Below are 22,176 nucleotides of genomic sequence, written 5' to 3'. Positions count from 1 at the left end.
CCCCCCCCGAAAGGACCTCTGGTGTTATCAATGCAGTGGACATGAAGTTCAGCAAACTCCGGAGGATGACGGAGGACAGGAGGGCCTGGCATGATGTGGTTTATAGGGTTGCAAAGAGTTGGACTCAACTGTGTGACTGAACAACAAAACAACAAAAATTGTGTATAGAATAGCCAGGAGATCCTAAGATTGTCTGGCAGTCAGACTCCAGCTCTTTTTGCATTATGTACCACTAGGTGGTGAACTAGACTTGTTTTTACGGCAAGAGATATTTCAGAGGTGGTTTGCCATTGCCTGTCTCTGCATTGCAGCCCTGGTATTCCTTGGAGGTCACCCTTCCAAATATTAGCCAAGGCTATCCTGAGCTATCCAGGGCAGGGTAGGGCAGGGGAGAGGAGATTGAACTTTTCAACCCCTGTTTGGTTTAATTGATCAGAACTGGTCTCCTCATTTTGTGATTAGCAGGTTCAAATGTGGGAAGCCTGGTTTTGATTAACAAAATTGTTCAAGGCTCAAAGGGTTAAATCCACTGTTTCCTTCCCGCATGCGACCGAGACCCAATCCTGGCTGCATACACAATTTACTTTTTACAGCATAATGATGTGTTGTAATCTTTATAATACCTGTTTTGGCTCTAGGTATCAGTATAGAGAAACCAGTGTGGCCATCTCATGAACCGTACATTTGTATGTTTTCATTTTCACATTTTATTAGTTTTAATTAGAAGTGTTTTTTTCCTGTGAAAGTTACCGGGTTAATGGTCCCAAGAACTGATTTTTTAAAATAAAAAAGTAGTTCCAGGTTTTCGACTGCTACTTAAGTGTACCATTGGTATATCCTCAGTCTACTTCTGAGTGTTTTCTCTATGAGCCACTGGTGTTATTATAATATGTACACATAAAGAGAAAATATGTGTCTTAACCAGAGGTCATTTCGGGGGGGGAACGCGGGGGATCGCAGTTCTCCTCCGGCCCTCATTCAGCCAGGAGGAGGCAGGAGAAGAGGGAGGGTAAGTTGCTTCCTCCCTGCCTCTCCCCACCCCTGCCTGCCTGGGGCCAGGGAGGGCCTTCGCGGGGCTTCCTTGCACTCCCGCCGGCCTTGCAGGTCCACCGCCGGGCCCCTCATGGGGCTCGGCAGTGGAGCTGCAAGGCTGGCGGCAGCGGCCGGGACCATTGGGGGCGGGGTGTGTGGCCTTATGACACACTTCCGGTGATGTCAGGGGGTGTGGCCTTATCAGGGGGTGTGGCATATGCTAATGAGTTATGCTAATGAGTTCCCCTAGCTCTTTTTCTATGAAACGACCCCTGGTTGTAACATCTAGGTATATGTAAATATCTATTATATTTTTATCATGTCTTTCCTCTAAAGAGCTCGGGATGGTGTACATGGTTCTCTCCTCCACAAATGTAGCTTCACAACAGCCTGTGAGGGAGGTTAGTTTTACTGCCTGTGACTGATCCAAGGTCTGCCAGTGAGCTTCACAGATGAATGAGGGTCTCCCCGGACCAAACCTCTGAGAGCTATACTGGCTATGCACAGCTGGAGGTGTGTTTCCTTAGTCAAGTAGCCCTATTTTGAGAGTGACATTTACGCAGGCCTTCAGCCTCAGGTTCTGTCATTATAGTAAAATGAATTAAAGCCAGCCCAGGGCTGATCTTGCTTTACACCTTGGATTACCACGTTCAGCTCATCATAGATGTGCCTCAGCAGGCACCACACACAATTACTTATTTTTGGTTTACACATCTCTCAGTTTACCGTAGGTTGTTCGACTACACCTAGCACTATGAATTTGTCAGCTACATCCCTCGTTGCTGCCTAATTTCTGGGGTCAAATCTGTTTCTTACACAAAGGGGGTAAAAAGTTCAGAACTTCAACAAGGTTGCTGCTTGGTCTCATGAGGAGGGGCTTAACAAACAAGACGCAAGGCCCTGACCTGGATAGCCCAGGCAAGCCCGATCTCGTCGGAAGATAAGCAGGGCCGATCCTGGCAAGTACTTGGATGAGAGACCTCCAAGGAATACCAGAGTCGGAATGCAGAGGCAGGCAATAGCAAGCTACCTCTCTGAAACATCCAAGCCCCGGTACGGTTACCAGAGGTTAATCATGACTTTCAGGAACACACACAACAGCAACAACAAAGACATAACAACTGTAGTCAGTCAGGCAGCCAGTCAATTAGGGCTGCTAACCTCCATGTGGGGCCTGGAGATCTCCTGGAATTATAACTGCTCTCCAGTGTACAGAGATCAGTTTCCCTGAAGGAAATGGTTGCTTTGGCGGGTGAACTCCATTGCACTTTGCCTCATGTCTCAACTGCTGGTAACTAAGAAGGAAAGAGAATTTGAGCTCATGGCAGGAAATGTAAGTAACCTTAGAAGGTGGTTAGACAAAATTCACAGACAATAATGTCCATGAGTGGGTACCTAGCCATGATTGCTAAATGCACCTTCAAATGCTGAATACTGGGGGAATTGCAACAGGCAAACTAGAGTACCCAAAATATTCTCAACTGCTGAATTCTTGCTTGCAGTGCAAATATGGGGGGGGGCGCGCTCTGTTTGGGGAAAATGGGATTTCTAGTATGGGGGGGAGGAGTTTCTGTATGAATTTTTTCAACAACAAATTAAACTCTGCTCCCTCCAAAGGGCAAGAACTCATTGCGACCATTGAGGTGACAAAATCAAAAATGTAAAAATAATGAGGTGTTATAGAGCTGAGATGATTTTTAAAACAGGGAAATCTCTCATATTTCATGCAATTATGGTGTTCAGAAAAGAATTTTAAAAACACCTTCAAACGGGCATCCAGGGACCTCCTAGCCACAGGTTGTAGAGGGAAGTAGCTCCTAATAATCTATGCTCTTTGTTGTTGTTGTTGTTAAGAAAAGAACTACAAAACAGTGTTGCTCTAGTTTTTCCAGTTTAAAAATTACAACTAATGGATACTGCAGAGTGAATATCTGTGTCTACTGCATGGATTTAAAAAAAAAAAAAAACTGCACCAGTACATTGCCACTGCACTGTCAGCTTAGTTATGTGATGTCTTGCAGTTAATGACCCTCAAGTACATTATTCATTTGAAACATTTATTAGTCACCTTTCTACCTACAGGAACTCAAGGTGGCTTACAATGTAAACTACAACAAACCATAATAAAACACACAAAACTATTATTTTAAAATCAATAATTTAAAACTGCTAGTAGGCAGAAGAACTGAAGCGAATCAAATGCTGTCATGAATAAAACTGTCTTCAGTTGTCTCCTAAAGGTCAAAAGGGAGGGGGCCAAGTACACTTCCCCGGGGAGATTATTCCGTAATTGTGGGGCTGCCACTGTGAAGGCCCTCTCCCACATACCCACCAAATGAACTTATTTGATCAATGGTATAGTCAGGAGGACCTCTCCCTGTGATCTTATTCCTGGGCGGGAACATATGGGAGAAGACGATCCTTCAGACACCCACTCCCAGTAGGGCTTTAAAGGTCAAAACCAACACCTTGTATTGGTCTTGGGAGCAGACTGGAAGCCAGCTGTAATATTGGAGTCACATGATCCTGGTAACTGGCCCCAACCAGCAGTCTAGCCTCAGCATTCTGCACCAGCTGCAGCCTCTGTACACTCTTCAAGGGCGGCCCCAAGTAGAACACACTGCAGTAGTTCAGTCTAGATTTAACGAAGGCATTGATCATTTGGCTAGATCAGTCTGAATCAGGAACAGGAGCAGCTGATGTGCTAACTGAAGCTGGGTAAAAGCACTCCATACCACAGCAGCAATGTTCCCTCTAAGCTGAGTTAGTGTGAGCTAGCTCACAGGTTTTTAGCCTCACTCACACACCGAGCTCAGGAAGGATGGCTCCAGAGCAAACTAATTGATGCACACCTTAAATGCCAGTAGCTCACAAAGCAGAATTTTTGCTCACAAGACTACACAGCTTAGAGGGAGCATTGCACAGCAGCCAGCTGATTTTCTAAGGTGTCCACTTTGTCAAGCAGTACTCCCCAGCTGTGAACCTGATGTTTCAAGGGGAGCGTAACCCCATCCAAGACCAGGGAGAACTCAAGTCTCTAGTCTGCCTTGTCAGTCAGTCAGTCAGTCAGCCCTATGATTATAGTTATAAGGATTTGTGATGTGCAGTGGCATCCTAAACACATAAATACACAAAACTGTCTTATACTGAATCAGACTTTGGGTCCATTAGGGTCAATATTATCTACTCAGACTGGCAGTGGCTCTCCAGGTTCTCAGGTAGAGGTTGTTTAAACCGGAGATTCCAGGGACTGAACTGGCGACCTTCTGCATGGCAAGCAGATGGCTCTACCACTGAGCTATGCCCCCACCAGTTACACATTTAGAAGGGTGTAACTCTATTTAGGATTGCACTGTTAATCTTCTGCCATTTGATCACTATTTTCCAATCCAAAGAGGTGGTGGCATCTACTCATTTGGGCAGGCTTCTGTGCACATGTTTCTATGTGGATGAAGAAATGAGTGACACACAGGTGTTTTGCATATGTGGTTCTGTCCAAGCAGGTTGCTGGGTGATACTGTTGACCTGCTATTTTAGAGATGAATGGGGTTGAACTGAGTCTTGTCCATACGCTGGAGTTGGGAGTAAGCAGTGAAGTGGCTAAATTTGCGGATGATACGAAGTTGTTCAGGGTGGTGAAAACCAGGGAGGATTGTGAGGCACTCCAAAGGGATCTGACAAGGATGGGCAAGTGGGCATCAACATGACAAATGGGGTTCAATGTGGCCAAGTGCAAGGTGATGCACATTGAAACCAAAAATCCTAAATATAAATACACATTGATGGGGTCTGAACTGGCAGAGACTGAGCAAGAGAGAGATCTTGGAGTTGTAGTGGATAACTCACTGAAAATGTCGAGACAGTGTGTGACTGCAATAAAAAAAGCCAATGTTATGCTGGGGATTATTAGGAAGGGTATTGAAAACAGATCAGCCAATATAATAATGCCCCTATATAAATCAATGGTGAGACCTCATTTGGAATACTGTGTGCAATTCTGGTCACCACACCTTAAAAAGGATATTATAGCTTTGGAAAAAGTGCAGAAAAGGGCAACTCGAATGATAAAAGGGTTGGAACACTTTCCCTATGAGGAAAGGTTAAAGCGCTTAGGGCTCTTTAGCTTGGAGAAAAGACGACTGAGGGGTGACATGATCGAGGTTTATAAGATTATGCATGGGAAAGAGCAGGTAAAGAAAGAGGTACTTTTCTCCCTTTCTCACAATACAAGAACCCGTGGGCACTCCATGAAATTGCTGAGCGGTCGGGTTAGAACGGATAAAAGGAAGTATTAGCCACAAGGTATAGATAGGGACTCTGGGGCAAGTGATGCTCTGTCTTCTTGGTGCTTGGGGGGGTCAGCAGTGGGAGGGCTTCTAATGTCCTGGCCCCACTGGTGGACCTCCTGATGGCACCTGGTATTTTTGGCTACTGTGTGACAGAGTGTTGGACTGGATGGGCCTTTGTCCTTATCCAACATTGGCATCTCTTATGTTCTTATGTTTCCTCCATCAAAGTGTTGTTTGGTGCTATTGCCGATATTGTGAGAGGCAAGGGGGAAATGCGCATATGTTTGCGTATTGGGCTGTGATGTATGTGTATGTGTGAAGGTTCCTGCTTTAAAATAGGGAATTGGACTAGACGACCCTCAGGTGCATTCTAGTTCTACAACTCAATGGTTCTTACATTGGGCAAGATCAAAATAAGTCTTGTGGCACCTTAAAGGCTAACAAATTTATCATAGCATACTCTTTCAGTGTATGATGCCTGTGATGCCGTGAGCTCATGGCTAAGAACTCTTATGATACAATAACTGTTAGTTTTCGGGGTGCCACAGGACTCTGTGTTATTGCTGCAATAGGCTGTGGTCACATGAGCAGTTTGCAGCAATATCTTTGCAGTACCTTTGTGGATTTAAAGAGCATGATCAGACAACAGCATCTGCCTTCTGTGCCCCAGTCATGGCCACCAGTTTTGACCTGCTTCAGAAGCAGAGTAACCAGGCACTGAGGAAAGTCCAGTCTTTACCAATACCAGTGCTTCACTTTTCTGGCCATCTGAACTCTTCTGTCCCGAACTGAAGCCGGATGGGAAGTCTGAACTGGCAGATCCGTTTCTGCCAGTTTTTTTTTTAGTAGCTGCTGATATTCGTATAAGTACATGAGTGCATATGTGCATGCTCCTGCCTGGTTTTTAAAGAAAGGTACACTGGCCACAGTCAGTCATGTAAGAGCAGATGTCCAGTGTGGGTCTTCTGGCTGCTGCCAAAGTTGCCAAGAGATAGATCAGGCTTAACAGGCTCCAAAATAATTGTTCTGTGACTCCCCCTCCCCCATCTCAAATACTAGAACATTAGCTGGGTTGGGTTAATGTGAGAATTCTGTCTTCTGTGACAGTGAGAATTGGTTAGACACACAGACCTCCCTGTTGGACATTCCTTCCCCGGTATTTTGGCAGGTGCTCAGATAACGCATCCATCAGAAATTACATAAAGGGAGTGTGCTTTAGTCTGTTCATTTTGCTCCTTCACTAATAATGTGCATAATGTGCAAATTATGTTGCCTGGATATTCTGAAGCTGAGACAGAGAACCCTACACATGAGCTTTTTTACTATTCAAGTGTCATTGATTCTTCTTACTTGTTTTCTCTAGTTCATGAATTAAACCATAAAACTTGCTAATGTGGCAAACATGGCATTATGAAAGAGGTGAAGAAGTCAGAGCAGTGGCCAGTGTTCAGCAAACAATGCTCTGCTCCTCCCTCTGACTTGTTAATACTCTGCAACTTCAAAAACAGAGGGCAGAGGAGTTCACCTCAGCAGTAAACCAATTTTGCCGTAACATAAACTATAATCATTCACCTGCTCTTCAGGAACAAAGAAAATGATGAACTAAAATTATGTGTGTCCCACTCTGTTCTGCGCCTTGTGTACATTCATGCATCAGCATCATTGTTGCTGAGAGAGAGAGAGAGAGAGAGAGAGAGAGAGAGAGAGAGAGAGAGAGAGAGAGAAGATCTATTTCAGGAAAAGTAATACTGAGCACATGGCAATGAGGGCAAGAGCCAAGCAAACAAGGGCAGGAATTGTCAAGTGCAAGACATGTAGCACTCTGCCTCGAGTAACCTTTCACTTTCCCAGCTTCACAAGATTGGCTGGTTCTGGATTTATTCTTCAACAGAGATGACGTTCTGAAACATAAGGGTCACTGGAGCATGGCCGACTTCTAATACCCATTTAAAAGTCTATTTTTGCTTGAGCTGCAGGCCAGGGAGAAACCTCGCTTTGCAAGAAGCAAACAAATGCCTGCTGAGAGTATCTCTGGGTACTTTACACAAAAGGTAGACAAAATGCAGGCAGCCTGGTTGCCCCCCTAGGAATTAGGTGCTGGCACCTAGGAACTGTAACTTTACAGGTTTTTTTGCTGAGTCCAAAAGTGAACTTTTAGTTCTAAAACTTCAAATTAATTTTTTCTTACATGCACATACTCATACTCTCTTCCCAGATTAATTTTGCGGTCTCTAGCATATATATATTGATTTCTACATGAATTTGACAAAAGCCAGGAGTAGCCATTAAGGATGCCCTTCTGACATATCACAGGAGTTCTCGCTGAGTGCCTTTGAGTCTTTAAAGCATTGTGCTGAGGTTCCAGGCAGTGTACTCACCACTGATTCCTATTCATGTGAAAAATATCCCCACACAAAATAAGGGGATAGTTCAGCAATTAGGAGAGAGATAGCAATTTTCTAGTCTGTGAAATATTTACAGTCATGCTTCTCATGAGATAAACTTTGGCTTTTTCCAGTTTCCAGAGACTGGGGGGGGGGGGGGCTTTTTTCCTAGAAATCTTCCCAAAGCAACAAATGATATCACTGGTAAATACCATGCTTCTGCTCTTCATTATTCCATCCAGGGCTATTTTTGGGCAGGAACACACAGGAACGGAGTTCCGGCTGGCTCCCAAGTTGGCCATGCCCAGCAGGAACTCGTTAGCATAATAGGCCACACCCAAGAGCAGAAACTCATTAAGATTGGCTACATTAGGGGTGTGTGGCCTAACATGCAAAGGAGTTCCGGCTACAAAAAAAGGCCCTGGGTTTTGACAACAAACAAGGTAAACAGAATAACGAGGTGGGTGTGGCTGGATAACCACACTTCTGGTAACATGGGTGCGGCCTAATGTGCTAATGAGCTGTGCTGTCAGGGGTGTGCCCCAATATGCTAATGAGTTCCTGCTGTTGGGTGTGGCCTATTATGCTAATGAGTTTCTCCATACCAGGCAACATGTAATAACAGCAGGGCTATAGCTAGTGTGGGGCCCATGGGGCAATGCCCCCTAATGAATTTGTAACACCCCCAGCTGAGGTGAGTGGTAGTCGCATGGGAGTGTTGCGTGGGGAGGGCAAGGTGGTGGAGAGGGGTTGGGTGAGCATTGCAGGGTGCTTCTTGGCTCTTGTCCACTAGCCAGTGGTTGGGTTGGGCTGGGCATGGCAGGACTGGCGAGTTGCCCATGAATGGCTCCCTAAAGCTTCCGCAGCTGATGCTGTGTGGCGGTGGCCTCCAGGTGCACATGGACCCTGTGAGGTGAGGCGGGCCCCCTCCCCCGGAGCTGGTATCCATAGAGCACAACCATGTCTGTCTCTGCAACAGCTCCTTGCCTGGCTGCGGCTTGGGCTCCATCCCCATCGTCTATTATAGCCTTGGGCAACTTCAGGGAAGGGGCATGAGGAGGACCAAAGCACACAGGGGGGCTGCTTTCTTCGACCTTGATTTCACTCCAGCTGACTCCCGGTTCGGGGGAGCAGACAGAAGAGGGAAGGAGCAGGAAGGTCTCCCCTCAGAGGACCTGTCTTGAGTGGGGGAGGGGTTTGAGGTGATGCTGGGATTGCAGGGGGGTTTCCACCCCACATCTTTCTGACCGACCCTCCGCCCAGCTTCTGAACATGCAAAGGGGCCTGATCTTTGTCCAGGTATCTGTCCGCCCAGCGCACCAGCCTGCCCCTCCCCTCCCCACCACACCCCCTACCTCCACTGTGCGTGTGCTCACACTCCTCCATTCTTTTTCTCCCCTGCCCCTCCTCCATCCAGTGTCCCCCTCCATCCACTGAACCACCCCCAATGAAAATCATCTAGCTATGGGCCTGAATAACAGAACTTTTAACCAAACTGTCATGTTTCTAATACTCAGATCCCCAGTTTGCCACATGGAAGGTTGCTGGGTTACCTACCTCACAGAGTTGTTGTGAGCAGAGGTCATTTCGGGGGAGATCACGGGGGATCGCAGTTCCCCCGGGTGAGGTACGGGGGGGCGGGGCACATGATGAAGCCCCGCCCCCCGCTTCCGGCCACCCCGCTTCCGGCCCTCATTCAGCCAGGAGGAGGCAGGAGAAGAGGGAGGGTAAGTTGCTTCCTCCCTGCCTCTCCCCACCCCTGCCTGCCTGGGGCCAGGGAGGGCCTTCGCAGGGCTTCCTTGCATCTACGAAACAACCCCTGGTTGTGAGGATAACGTGGAGGACAGGAGAACAACTGAAGCTGCTTTGGGTTCTCATTGGGGAGAAGAATGGGGTATGTCATCTTTTATAACTTACTAGCCTGATACCTGTGCTTCGCTATGGTATTTAAGTTCTGTAAATCCAGTTACAATACTGATGATGTGAAGTCTGAAATGTAACAATTGTTGTAGGAATTCTAATGGAGAAGACTGTAGTGTAAAAAATGAAGTGAGATGTACATACTTTTTTTTCTCTACTGAAGGATCTCTCTGTAGACCACATTGGTGGTTTTGCCCTCAAGTGCTAGGATCACCAGGCTGCTTGGTGAGCTCACTCTGGAGCAGGCAACATAGAGCTGTCCATTTAAGAAGCAGTCATCTGTTACGTCAACTCCTGCCACCTTCCATGAAAGTCATGGCCTTTCTACTTGTGTTCCTGGATTGTTTTGTTCATATGGAGACAGTGTTGTTCTGAGCACCTCAGGGTGATCTTGCTGGTACTTGGCCTGCACAGCTCAGTGCCCCGCAGGAGTACTATGTGCAAATGTCTTTGGCGCATTCCCAAGTTGTCTTCTCCTTGTAGCGTCGGTGTATCTGGCTCGATGATTATGTTTAAAGGCATCAGAGAGGCTGGGCCAGCAGCAGAGCTAAGGCAATCCTGCTGAGCAAACCTCCCCGGTGGCTGTAAGCATACCACCTCCTCTCTTACACCTGACAGGCAGCTGCCTGTCCAGTGTTGAAGGGGGAGGGTAAGGAGTATTAGAAGCCACTGTGGAGGCTGGGCCAGCAGGATCACTAAGACGTTACTGCTGGGGCGGGCTCCCTCATGGCTTTAAGCACCCTGTAACTGCTGCTGCACCTGACAGATGTCAGGGTTATCAGTCAATCACACTCAACAACAGGTCTGCAGGAATACCAGTTTATTAAGATAGATAGTACTTGAGACACCATTAACGTATTGTGTCAGGAATGACAAAAGCTGCGCAGGGCTCAGGGAAATATCACCTTCAAAGGAGACCCCCTGACACCCCCAGGCCAATGAGCAAACACCTACAAGTGTGGGCTAATACAGAACCGTTAGGTTCCCAGCGGGAAGCTTATGGACGAAGCGCCTCTAGCTCCATGGCCACCTGCAAGATAAGCACCAGGCTAGAGAATGCATGGGGGAGGGAAGCGAGCACAGATGAGAGTTACACACCCCAGCTCATGGCAGCATCGGCTGATAACAGACAACTGCCTGTTAGATGTAGGAGGTGGGGGGAGTGTGTTGGAAACCATCAGAGAGGCTGGGCCAGCAGCATTACTGCGCCTCACAGGTGGTTGTTGGCCATTCCTGATTTCCTCAACTGTCATTAGCTCTGTGCAGTCTGCTGTAACTGTTGTTGTTTTTTAACCTCAGAACACTGAGCTCTGCAGCTGACCAATCAGTAGGGTTGCCAAGTGGGAATGTATCCGCCAGCGGGGGACTCCCGGCCAGTGGTGGGAGAGCACGCGCGCCACATGCACGTCACCCCGGAAGTGATGTGATCACCTGCGCCCGCCCAGGGAACAAATGCAAAGGAAAACCTGCCTAAAGCAGGACATCCCCTAATGCATAAAGAGAGTAAGGAAAGAGGACCAGGCGATGCATGCAAGAACCATTGCCATCGACTCTAGTCCTATCCCCAGGGGTACGCCGGAGCCGGCTCACAAAAGCTGATGGTTAAACCTGGCAGAAACTTTGCAAGTGGGTTGAAAACTCGTCAGGAGCTCCCTCCTTACTTTGCACACTTTCATTCTCAGAGGTGGAACACATGCTGTCTCCCACACTTCGGGATGCGAGCTCCCTTCCCCTCCCCTCCCCCACAAAGCCCACAACCTACCGGTACCAGCGAGCTTTGTCTTAACCCACGCAGCCAACAAAAACCACCACGGCAGAAGAAAGGAAAAAGGAGAACCGACGCGACACCCAAATATACTTCCCCAGCCATCCTATTACTCCGCCTTGCCTGTCTACTGCCTTCTGGGAATTGTAGTTCCTGTCGTCGTCGTCCCGTCCCCCCGCCCGCCCCCCCCACTATGGATTTGGAGTGGTGGCAGCGGCTTTGTTCCTTCGCGGGTGTTCTCATGCACCACACAGCTTGTCAGAGGCCAATATGCGAGGCAGAAAAGGCAACGACTCATCCATTTGCAATCCCCACGCACGCATATGAGTGAGGAAACATCTTATAGGGGATCGCTAGCCTTATTCCCAAGTAAAGAAGCTTAGGATCTGATGTACAAGATCAAAACACATGCTAACCACGAGGTTGTGAATGGTAGTAAAGGTAAAGGTTTCCCTTGCTCGAAAGCCAATCCGACTCTAGGGATGCGGTGCTCACCTGAGTTTCCAAGCGGAAGAGCCAGCACTGTCCAAAGACATTTCCATGGTCATGTGGCCGACATGACTAGTCGGCAAGGCACACAACCGCTGTTACCTTCCCACCAAAGTGGTACCTTTTTATCTACTTGCAATTTCTTGCTTTCGAATTCCTAGGTTGGCAGGAGCTGGGACCAGAGACTCACTCCGTCATGCAGCACTCAGGTCTCTAACTGCCAAACTACCGACTTTCAGGTCTGCAGTTCCACATCTTAACCACTTGAGTCACCGCAGCCCCTGTGAATGGTACTGGAGAGTAACAAATGGCTATAAGAAGCTGAAAAGTATATGGGTTTCCTCATGGCCATCTTCTTTGAGAATGTGGGAAAAGAGGCTTCCCTTACAAATAAACAAATTCAAAAGTGCTATGAAGTGGGTTGCTTTCCTGTATTCTGGGTGATATAAAAGAGCACTGTGCTTCTTGTATGGAGATATAGGCTGGAAGAGCTTACTTACATATATCAGCGGTTCCTGACACTGTGTCATGCTCATAATACTGCTAATAAAAAGCCCAGGTTAGTGCTATGCAGATGAAGAGACAGAGTCACCTGGATCCATGCCACAGTAACACCAAGACCAGGTCTCCTGTAATGTGCTGTATAGTTGGTCTCCCCTCAAAATCAATTTGGAAACTCCAGCTGGTGCAGAATGCTGTGGCTTGGCTATTGTCAGGAGCTAGACGGAGCACCCTCACCCTTTCTACAGATTATGCAATAATTTTTGCATCATTTAATTTATCAGGTTAATTATGCTTTGCTTCAGTTCTGTTTTTAGATTTCTGGTTGGTCTACAGCCCTAAGCCTATTGCACTGTTTATCGAATGTCTCAGTTGTAATGACTCCCTCTGGCACCTGGGTTTTGGCCACTGTGTGACACAGAGGGTGCGTTCAGACGTGCCATTTCAGCCGGCATAAACTGTACCAGTTGGAACCGGTGCAGTTTATGCCGGCTGAAACGCGTTCACACTTACCTCCTGTCTGCGCAGCCCATCGCAATACGCCCGTCCACACTTGTCGTCGGGTTTTTTTTAACTTAGTTTGCGCATGCGCATAGGCAGCCATCCATAGAATGGCGATCTTCGCGCATGCGCAAAAAAACCTGTCTTACATTTAAACTTTAAAGGTAAGGACTTACCTTTAAACTTTAAAGAGCACAGTAGCCTCCCTGAGGTCCCGGATGCCTCCGAAACGCTACAGTAAGCCCCCCCCTTTTTTTAAAACAAACGGCAGGGCGAAGCTTCGCCCAAGCGCATATTGCCGTCCTTTTAAAAAAAATGGCTTGGGGACCTAGTGGTAGAGTGCAACGGTGTAAAGGGCTTTACAACAGTTAGGGACGGGAGGCAGATGTTCGCTGTGTGAACGCCGGTAAGTACACCGGTTGGAACCAGCACCTGTTCCATTGTAAAGCCCCCGTCTGAACGCACCCAGAGTGTTGGACTAGATGGACCACTGGCCTGATCCAACATGGCTTCTCTTCTGTGTAGTCTGCCTTGAGTCCAAGTGAGAAAGACAAATTATAAATAACGTGAACAAATAGAAAGTATGCAAAAACCAGCTAACCGCCTAAACCTGCCTGGACACCCTTTTCCAGGTATATGACGTAGATTTGTGTCTGCTAGCTATCAGAACTGCTGCTTTTGGTCCCTCCTTCCATTCCTCCTGCCCCCCCAACACAAGCAGGATCCACTGCAAACTCTGTCACCTTCACCCGATACTGTGTACTGCACGTAGGAGAGGAGGAGGAGATTGGATTTATACCCCGCTCTTCACTCAGAGTCTCGGAGTGGTTTACAATCTCCTTCTCTTTCCTTCCCCACAACAGACACCCTGTGAGGTAGGTGGGGCTGAGAGAGCTCTTTTCAGAACTGTCCTTGAGAGAACAGCCCTGTCAGAACTATGGCTTGCCCAAGGTCATCCAGCAGCTGCAAGTGGGGAATGAAACCCGGTTCTCCCACATTAGAGTCCGCGCATTTAACCAGTACTGTATTAGCCTCTGTGTAGTGGGTGCCAACATCCTGCTTATAAAAATTCTGCTACTCAGTGCTGAGGGCTCTGAAAGTTGGAAGGGGGAACACAGTCTTCACCAGTGTTCCCTCTAAGGTGAGTTAGTGTGAGCTGGCTGGTTGCAAGTCATACAGCTGTCGAGTCCCGCCTGGCTCTCTGGGGGTCTGCTACCCTCCTCTGTTCTCCTTGTGGCCCCTGGGAGTGGCAAAAGGTCTCAGAATGGACCGGGAGAGGTTCAAACGTCACCTTTCTCCTTCTCCTCCCCCCCCCTGCAGACTGGGTCACATCTGGAATGGTTTCCAGAGCCCAGTCTGTCTTTGTAAGATACTCAGTCCCAACCGCATGCGAGGCAAGGGCTCCACGCGGTCACCAGAAGCCGTCGAGCTTCACTTCCAAGGACAATGGACCCTGCTGATCCTAGACCACACCAATAGGGGGGGCTAGGCTCCAGGCCGAGAGCCTATGGAACTCTCGGCCACTGTAAATAGCCAATACACGGAGTGGGATGTGTTTGGGATGTGGGTTTCTGTGCACATATAAGCCGGCCTGTGAGCCAAGCAAATTGTCTTGTTCTGAACCTTAAATAAAGTCTTAGAGCTGAATCACTGCATTAGTCTAAGGACGTTTCAGTCTTCCTCCCCAGGGGAGGAGATTCTCCTTGAGATACTGAAAAAAAAATGCCATTAAAGATCTTACAGGTTAAAACCAGCCCATTTGAATCATGCTCTCTTATCTGTCACAGTAGTACATCTCCCCCATGCCCACCACCAGTAGCACATCATGAAAAGACTCACCTTTGTTGAGTAAATCGAAGCCACCACACCCAGAGGCAGGAAACAACAGATTGTGGTGAAGGTGGAATAAGCCAGGTAATCCCATTCATGGGTGGGATGCACAGGTGATGGGCTGTGGAGGTTGAAGAATGAACCCTTGGCTGGGGACTCCACCCTGTGGGGCATAATGAGGCTGGTACGGCAGAGTAGAGAAGGCCACAGAGCCCGTGGTGGTGGGTGCTGGCCCACCAATGGGAAGTGGCTGCTGATAAGAAATATCGTGGGATGGCAGTTTCTGGGCACAAGGTGCACCGCCTTGGGTCTTCTGGTGGTCTGGGTGGTCCATAGCTCTGGTCTCCTCTCTTCTGCTCAGCTTGGCAAGAAACGTCTCTTTGCTACGGTCCATTCTCCTCCCTGAGCAGCTGTTCGGCGTTCCTTTATCTTCCCTTGGTGCAGCTTCAATACGGCGTCTGCCTTCTTTGCCTTCTTCCGTTACGTCCACTTGAACTCTCGGTAATCTTCTTCTGGCTGCAAGCTCCACTTCGATCCGCCCTGCTCCTCTGACGACTGCCGTCTCAAGTAGCTCTCAGGAAGTTGGACGAAGCAACCTCACTGTTCTTGCAAAGCAGATGAACCGGAGAAGGGGTGAGGAAGTCTGCAAGAAGTAGCCCCAAGAGACCAATAGATAAAAGGGTGTGAGAGCTCCCGAAAGATACCGCCCAGCCAGCAGAGAGCAGCAGTTCTGGCTTTTACACTCTTACTAAGCACAGAGAGGACATGCACTGAGAGCCCTAACCCGGAGGGCCCAGGAAAAGAAGAAGAGTCGAGTAGCACCTTAAAAATGAACAAAATTAGGGGTGGGGTATGAGCTTTCATGAGTCGCTGCTCACTTCTTCAGATATGGCTAGCTGTCTTGATCTATCTGGATGGCCCAAGCTAGCCTGATCTCGGACGGTAAGCGAGGTCGGCCCCAAATTAATATTTGGATGGGAGATCACCAAGGAAGACGTGGGTTGTTAGGCAGAGGCAGGCAAAGGTATCTCTTGCTTTGCAAATCCTGTGGGGTCACCATATGTTGGCTGCGACTTGCCAGCACTTTCTGCTGCCACCATGCAGAGAGAAAAAGATTGTGCAATACTCAAAAAGGCATGATGTAATCGTCCTTACATAGCACCATTGGGAAAGAGCAAGATACTGCCACAGATACCATCTTATTTTCCTTCTCCCTTCCCAGCTTAGGCAGAGCCCTCTACTCATCGATTGGTTACCCCCTCCCTTTAAAGTCCATGCCATACAGACGCACTCTACTCACATTGTACAGCCAGAGAGCAGATAGGCACACTCAGGGGTCATTTCGTAGGAAAAGAGGTGCAGGAGCTCATTAACATAACTCATTAGCATAACTTATTTGCATATGCCTCACCCCCTGAGATCACCGGAGGTATGTCAGAAGGCAACACCCATCGCTTAGGCTCCACTGGACTGTTTTGGATTGCTAGCTATTGGGGGGGGGAACGTGCAGATCTGTCCTCGCAGAGGAGGGAGAGCTTGTACCTGAATAAAACTTGGTCTTAAAGGTGCCACTGGACTGTTTTGGACCGGGGGGTCAGGGGGGCTCTGCAATTTACCTGGCTGCTTCTTGCTCTGACTGAGGGCTGCTGGGAGCAGGGGGTGGGACTTGTTGCATGTGCCCACCCCCTGGGCTCTTTACTGCCGGAGCTCCGCTCCTGTGGGCTTCTGCAGGAAATGACACCTGGGCACACTGCAGGGAAAGGTGTCTGAACTAAAGATCCCAAAATATTGATTTCTTTGAAATGTCCCACTTTTCTCATGGGAGAACATCCAAGGGAGCTAACTAACTGTTTGAAACATGCTGTTGGGCTATGGACCTAGGGCTGCTAAGCCACGGCAGGGGATCCATGCGGCTTCACAGGATCCCTGCCGCGGGGGACAGCGATACGCGTTGCACCGCTGTCACCAGGATGTGACGCTATGCATCGCTCTGGCAACGGGACTCCAAACAGCCCCGTTGCCAGAGCGATGTGTAGGGTCACATCCTGGCAACGGCGGTGCAACGCGTATTGCTGTCCCCCGTGCCAGGGATCCTGTGAAGACGCACAGATCCCCCGCCGCGGCTTGGCAGCCCTATCTGACTCAGCAGGCCTCTTTTTATGTTGTTATTTTAAGGCAGTGGTTCTCAACCTTCCTAATGCCGCGGCCCTTTAATACAGTTCCTCATGTTGTGGTGACCCCCAACCATAAAATTATTTTCGTTGCTACTTCACAACTGTAATTTTGCTAGTTATGAATCGTAATATAAATATCTGATATGCAGCATTTGGTGAGACTTGGGAGCCCTATCCTAAGACCATGGAAAATCTGTGTTTTCCAATGGTCTTAGGCGACCCTTGTGAAAGGGTCATTCGACCCCCAAAGGGGTCGCAACCTACAGGTTGAGAACCGCTGTTTTAAGGGAATGGATCATATGGTTTTGTTTGTTTGTTTGAGCATTAGCAACACTGGAGCTGGTGCCCATCTAGTCTGCAAACCCAGTTAATAACATAAGACACTGTCAAGCCATCAAATGGTCCCACTGGAAATGTCTTCCCATGTCACCCTTTATAAAGTTTATATTTGTTACATTTTATGGCATGCACGTCCCAGCCCGACAATGTGGCATTTATGTCATATCTGGTAACAAATGGGTTCAACGCCACTGCTGTAGGCGTTTCAAGGCAAGAAAGTAACAGAGGTTGTTTGCCATTGCCTTCCTCTGCAGACTCTAGACTTCCTTGGGGGTCTCCCATCCAAATACAAACCAGGACCAACCCTGCTCAGCTTCCAAGATCTGACACGATCAGGCTAACCTGGGGCAAACTAAATATTGAGAAGAATGTTTCTTAGGAAATTAGAGACCATCAAGTGCAATGGATGGGACCAGCTGAAAATTGACAGGAACGCCATTTGGCTAGAACAGCTGGCTTAAACTTTCCCTGTGAAATCCAGTTATCAATAACGACTTTTAGGTACAAATTCATGCAGGACCAAATTCAGCGCCACTGGATGAGCATTATCGTTGTTCTACCTGAGGACACTGAAAATACACTAAATGTCTAAGAAATATCCCAACAGATGATGGCAAAGTGGAATGACAGTGTATAACATTGCCTGACACATCCCGGAATCCTGTATTTTGCTTTCCTTCTTCCCTTAGTCGCCTGAAGCCAAGGCACACATGAAGTTGCCTCATAGTGAATCAGACCCCTGCCATCAGAGTCAGTATTGTCTACTCAGACTGGCAGCGGCTCTCCAGGGTTTCAGGCTGAGGTCTTTTACATCACTTCCAGGCCATTCCTTTTAACTGGAGATGCTGAGGATTGAACCTGTGACCTTCTGTATGCCAAGCAGAGGCTTTTCTGCTGAGTCCCATTTCTCTGCAGTGTGCCTGCTTTCTGGCTGCACAATGCTCCGTTAATTCTGTACGTTAGGGTGAGAGCGTGGCTCTACTTTGGCCGGTGGAACAGGAAATAATATCTGTGGCAGGAAAAAGTACTTTTGGTCTTTCCCAATGGTACACTTCTGCATAAGCAAGATAAAAAACCTCATGTGTTGTGAAATAGGGTAGAGTGTCCTATAGCAAGAATGCAAAAAGCAGAACTTCCTTTTCTCATCCGATCTCATCCTTTCCCCCAGGACTCTTGTACCTTTCGTCAATCTGTGTGTGTGGGGGGGGGGATTCATTGCACAATGCCTCCCCCAGCCACTTCCTGGCTCTTCCTTATTGCAAGCACAGGGAGGTTTCTCCATACAGTCTCCAGAGGGCTACAGAAGAGGGTAGTAAGCAGAGGAGGAGAGCAGATCGAAGAAGAGCAAACTGCAGCCAGGAGAAGGTAACAGAGCGTTCGGCAGGGAGTAACAGGAAGAAGGTGAGGGGTAAGGGAGAACTGTATTGAAGTCGCAACTCCAGCAGAGGAAGGAATACTCACGGAGGACAGTGAGAACAGAGAATCCCCCTGCAGAGCTGAGAAGGAGACCTTTTCACTATGCAGCACCTGAACTACCAAGAAGGTGCACATTTCCCCCAGAACCTGCCACCCTACTCTGACAAACAGCCCTACAATCAACAACCACCTCCTGCTGATGGGCTAGCAAACCCCACCATGCAAACTCAGTACCAGCTTTATTATGCCCCATATGGTGCAGTGCCCGGCCAAGGGTCTGTCGTCCAATTTCCAGTGCACACCACCTTTGTCATCCCTGTACAACCCACCCATGAACCGGATTACCTGGCATATTCCATCTGCACTATGCTGTTTTGTTTCCTGCCTCTGGGAATTGCAGCCCTCGTTTACTCCATACTGGTGAGTCTTTCCTGGAGGTGGGGATGGGGGAGAAGTCACCATCTGACCAAAATAGAAGGCAAAAAATGGGCCCAATTAGAATGTTCTGGTTTGGCTTGTTGAGGCCTTTAACGCTTTTGGTTTTCAGTTATCTCTTGGAGAATCTCATCACACAGCAGTCTGGATTGAAACCTCAGCTTTGTTGTACGCACATTTCATGAACCACTTTGTACTCTGCCACTGCCTAACAGGTTTAACTTAGTAGGCATACTTAGCACTTCCATAATACATATGATTCTAACATCATGGATGTATTCAGGTATTAACTTTGGTTCATTTGTGACTGTTGTTTGAATGCATGCTGGGAAGAAGGCTGAAATGCTGATACACAGTTATGCTACCCATGACCTTGCTTGCTCTGGCCAGCTACAACTGCACATGTTTCTGATGTCGGTTAACCTAGCCAGAATGAAGAACAGTAAGCACTCTGTAACCATATTAGAAACAACATGCAGCTTCATAGCTTCCGAAAGAAAACTGTATTGTTCTGTTAGGAAAAGAAGAACTCTGCCTGGGAACAACCATCCCCCCAGGTCTTAACCCAATGGGAAATAGGTGATGAAATTTGACAATGTCTGATGGAACCAAGAATTCTGTTTTATTTCTCTGATGTAATGGGAAGTATAAAATGCTATTTCACCCATTGTAACACTTGAAGAATCTGTTGGGTATTCAGGGTTCCAAAACCCTTGAATCTGTATTCTTCCTTATTAATTAATAAATTAATTTTTTGGTTTCCAACTCTACAGGACTGCTTTTGTGTGTTTTCTCAAATTGGCCTGGGCAAACACAGTCAGGGACAGAGGTTCTGTCTTACAGCTTCTCAAACCAGGTTCTGCTTTGTTTCTGGTTATTTGTTGTGGAAGTGAGATTGGCCTCTGCTGAATGTAGGTTCTTCTGGGGGTGAGGAGTGATGAGTTTGGGTTTTTGAGTGACAGAATTCCCTTCTGCAGAATTTTCCTTTGGCCACATCCCTGTTTGTGTTTACCCTTCAACTGTGCCTTTGGGAACAAATGATCTGCCTTCTGCGGTGGTCTCTTTTGGTCCGAGTTTTAGTTTTTGATCCTGGTCTTCCAGGTATAATTTTTACAAACCTAAAGTTGTTCAGTAAAAAAAAAAAAAAGAAATCTGCATCTTGGTAAGCAGTCCATTTGACAGAGATCAGGGAAGTGGAGCTTAGTTAGGGTTGCCAGCTTCCAGGTGGGAGCTGGACATCTCCTGGGATTACAACTGCTCTCCAGGGGTCAGATATTGGTTCACCCGGAGAAAGTGGCCACGTTGGAGGGTGGACTCTCTGGCATTGTACCCCCTTGAAGTCCTTCTCTTTCCCAAACCCCACCCTCCTCAGTCTCCGCCCCTAAAACCTCCACATATTTCCCAACCTGGAGCTGGCAAGTGGCAGCCCTATGTGGCTAGCTGAAGCCTGCTGCTGCTTGAAGACCGATAGAGTTGTATTGGAGCCCATCCACAGAATCTGCAGCTGAATATCTGATTTAGGCTTGTGTTCTGTTTAGCTGTTGCTGACGTGGAGTCATTTGTAAATCAGAGAAAATGTGACTGGATACAGAGGTAGACCAAGTGGCAACTGACCACCACAGCTTGTGACCTCTTGGCAGTTGAGTTGCTCGGGACCTCCTGTCCCACAACAGTTTCACCATTTCTTTGATCCAGTGTAGGTTAAGTTTTCACCAGGCGGGACATTAGAGTTCACTGCAGAGATTGCCCACGTGGTGCCGGGGGCAAATTGCCCATTTGCTTCTTCCCACATTCTAAGAGCCCATCCCGGCCTTCCTCCCCCACAGTAGAGAAGGAGGTACTGTCAAAGGGGCCCAGAAGGTATCTGTCTGTGAGAAGCACCGATGAAAAAAAAGCCACCTCCATTGTAAGTTGTGCTGAAACTTCTGAATGTTTTGCAATTGGCCCAAGCTCCCAAAGACAGCCATTTTGGGACAATGTCCCCTCCCTGTCTCTAAAATCCCCGAAATGCCCACAGGCTCAACGAGACTGCAGTCACACTCACTAAATAATGTACTTTCGATCCACTTTCAGTGCACTTTCCAACTGGATTTGGATCTTGTCATTTCACAAAGTAAAATCCAGTTGGAAAGCGGATTGAAAGTGCATTATTTACTGGGTGTGTTCACAGCCCAAGATTAGGTACCCCTGATGTATCTAAGAAAAGGAACTTTGTGTTGTAAAATAGTCAAAAGTGTTTAATACTCAGACTATCAATGGATCTTGCTCTATTGGAAAGAAGAGATTTCTTTGCTTTTAAAAACCTTTATTTCTAAGGGTAAAAGGTACACGGGATTACTATAAATTAATATAACACTAACAGCTCCGTTTTCTAAGCTGCCTATAGTCAAACAGTAGCACACAGATTATTTATTTATTTATTTATAACCTGCCCTCCCCGCGAACGGGCTCAGGGCGGCGTACAGATGGGGCCAATGCCCAATACATAAACATTAAAACTGCATTTTAAAAACATCTCTCCCTTATTATAAAAGAGTTTTGGGTGCCAGAATTCTAAAATTGGCCCCTTTAGTGTTAGGCCGAAAAAACTGCCACTCGGAAGACACTGGCTGGGTTCATTGGCTGCTTTGTGCAGTCCCGGCCAGCGTTCCAAGGTCATTTACATATGGAAGCTGATTGGACTACACTCCATTCCACACCTCAAACTCACCCCCCCAAGGCAGTTGGAATTTTCAGTTGGGAGAGGAGAATGATGTCAGCTGCTCCCTAGGCAGAGGCTGTGTGTGTGTGTGTGTTTCCAAGGTCATTTACATATGGAAGCTGATTGGACTACACTCCATTCCACACCTCAAACTCACCCCCCCCCGCAAGGCAGTTGGAATTTTCAGTTGGGAGAGGAGAATGATGTCAGCTGATCCCTAGGCAGAGGCTGTGTGTGTGGGGGGGGGGGTTGTAAAGACAGACAGGCAGATAAACGTTGGCTGATGGTTGCCAACTCCAGGTTCGAACTCCAGGACATAGGGTTGCCAACTCCAGGTTGGAAACTTCCAGGATATTTTAGGGATGAAGCCTGCTGAGGGTGGGATCTGAGGAGGAGGAGG

General features: G+C 47.7%; 2 protein-coding genes across 2 annotated transcripts in view; one reads left to right on the top strand and one right to left on the bottom strand.

Annotated features, from left to right (window-relative positions):
- The window catches only part of LOC107108514 (MAM domain-containing glycosylphosphatidylinositol anchor protein 1-like), a 178,406-nt gene extending 169,686 nt beyond the window's left edge, over positions 1–8,720 (bottom strand). Inside the window, exon 1 of the mRNA XM_015408950.1 lies at positions 8,693–8,720. Within this exon, the coding sequence (XP_015264436.1) occupies positions 8,693–8,720 (28 nt within the window). The remainder of the gene's footprint in view (positions 1–8,692) is intronic.
- Positions 8,721–18,592: 9,872 nt separating this feature from the next.
- LOC107108560 (proline-rich transmembrane protein 1-like) overlaps positions 18,593–22,176 on the top strand; it is an 11,163-nt gene continuing 7,579 nt past the window's right edge. Inside the window, exon 1 of the mRNA XM_015409007.1 lies at positions 18,593–19,060. Within this exon, the coding sequence (XP_015264493.1) occupies positions 18,743–19,060 (318 nt within the window). The 5' untranslated portion in view covers positions 18,593–18,742. The remainder of the gene's footprint in view (positions 19,061–22,176) is intronic.

This window comes from Gekko japonicus, unplaced genomic scaffold (assembly GCF_001447785.1).
Source record: "Gekko japonicus isolate JY-2015 unplaced genomic scaffold, Gekko_japonicus_V1.1 scaffold19, whole genome shotgun sequence".
Taxonomy (NCBI): Eukaryota; Metazoa; Chordata; class Lepidosauria; order Squamata; family Gekkonidae; genus Gekko; species Gekko japonicus.
Note: the sequence above shows the minus strand (reverse complement) of the source record. Positions and strands in the feature narration are given on the sequence as shown.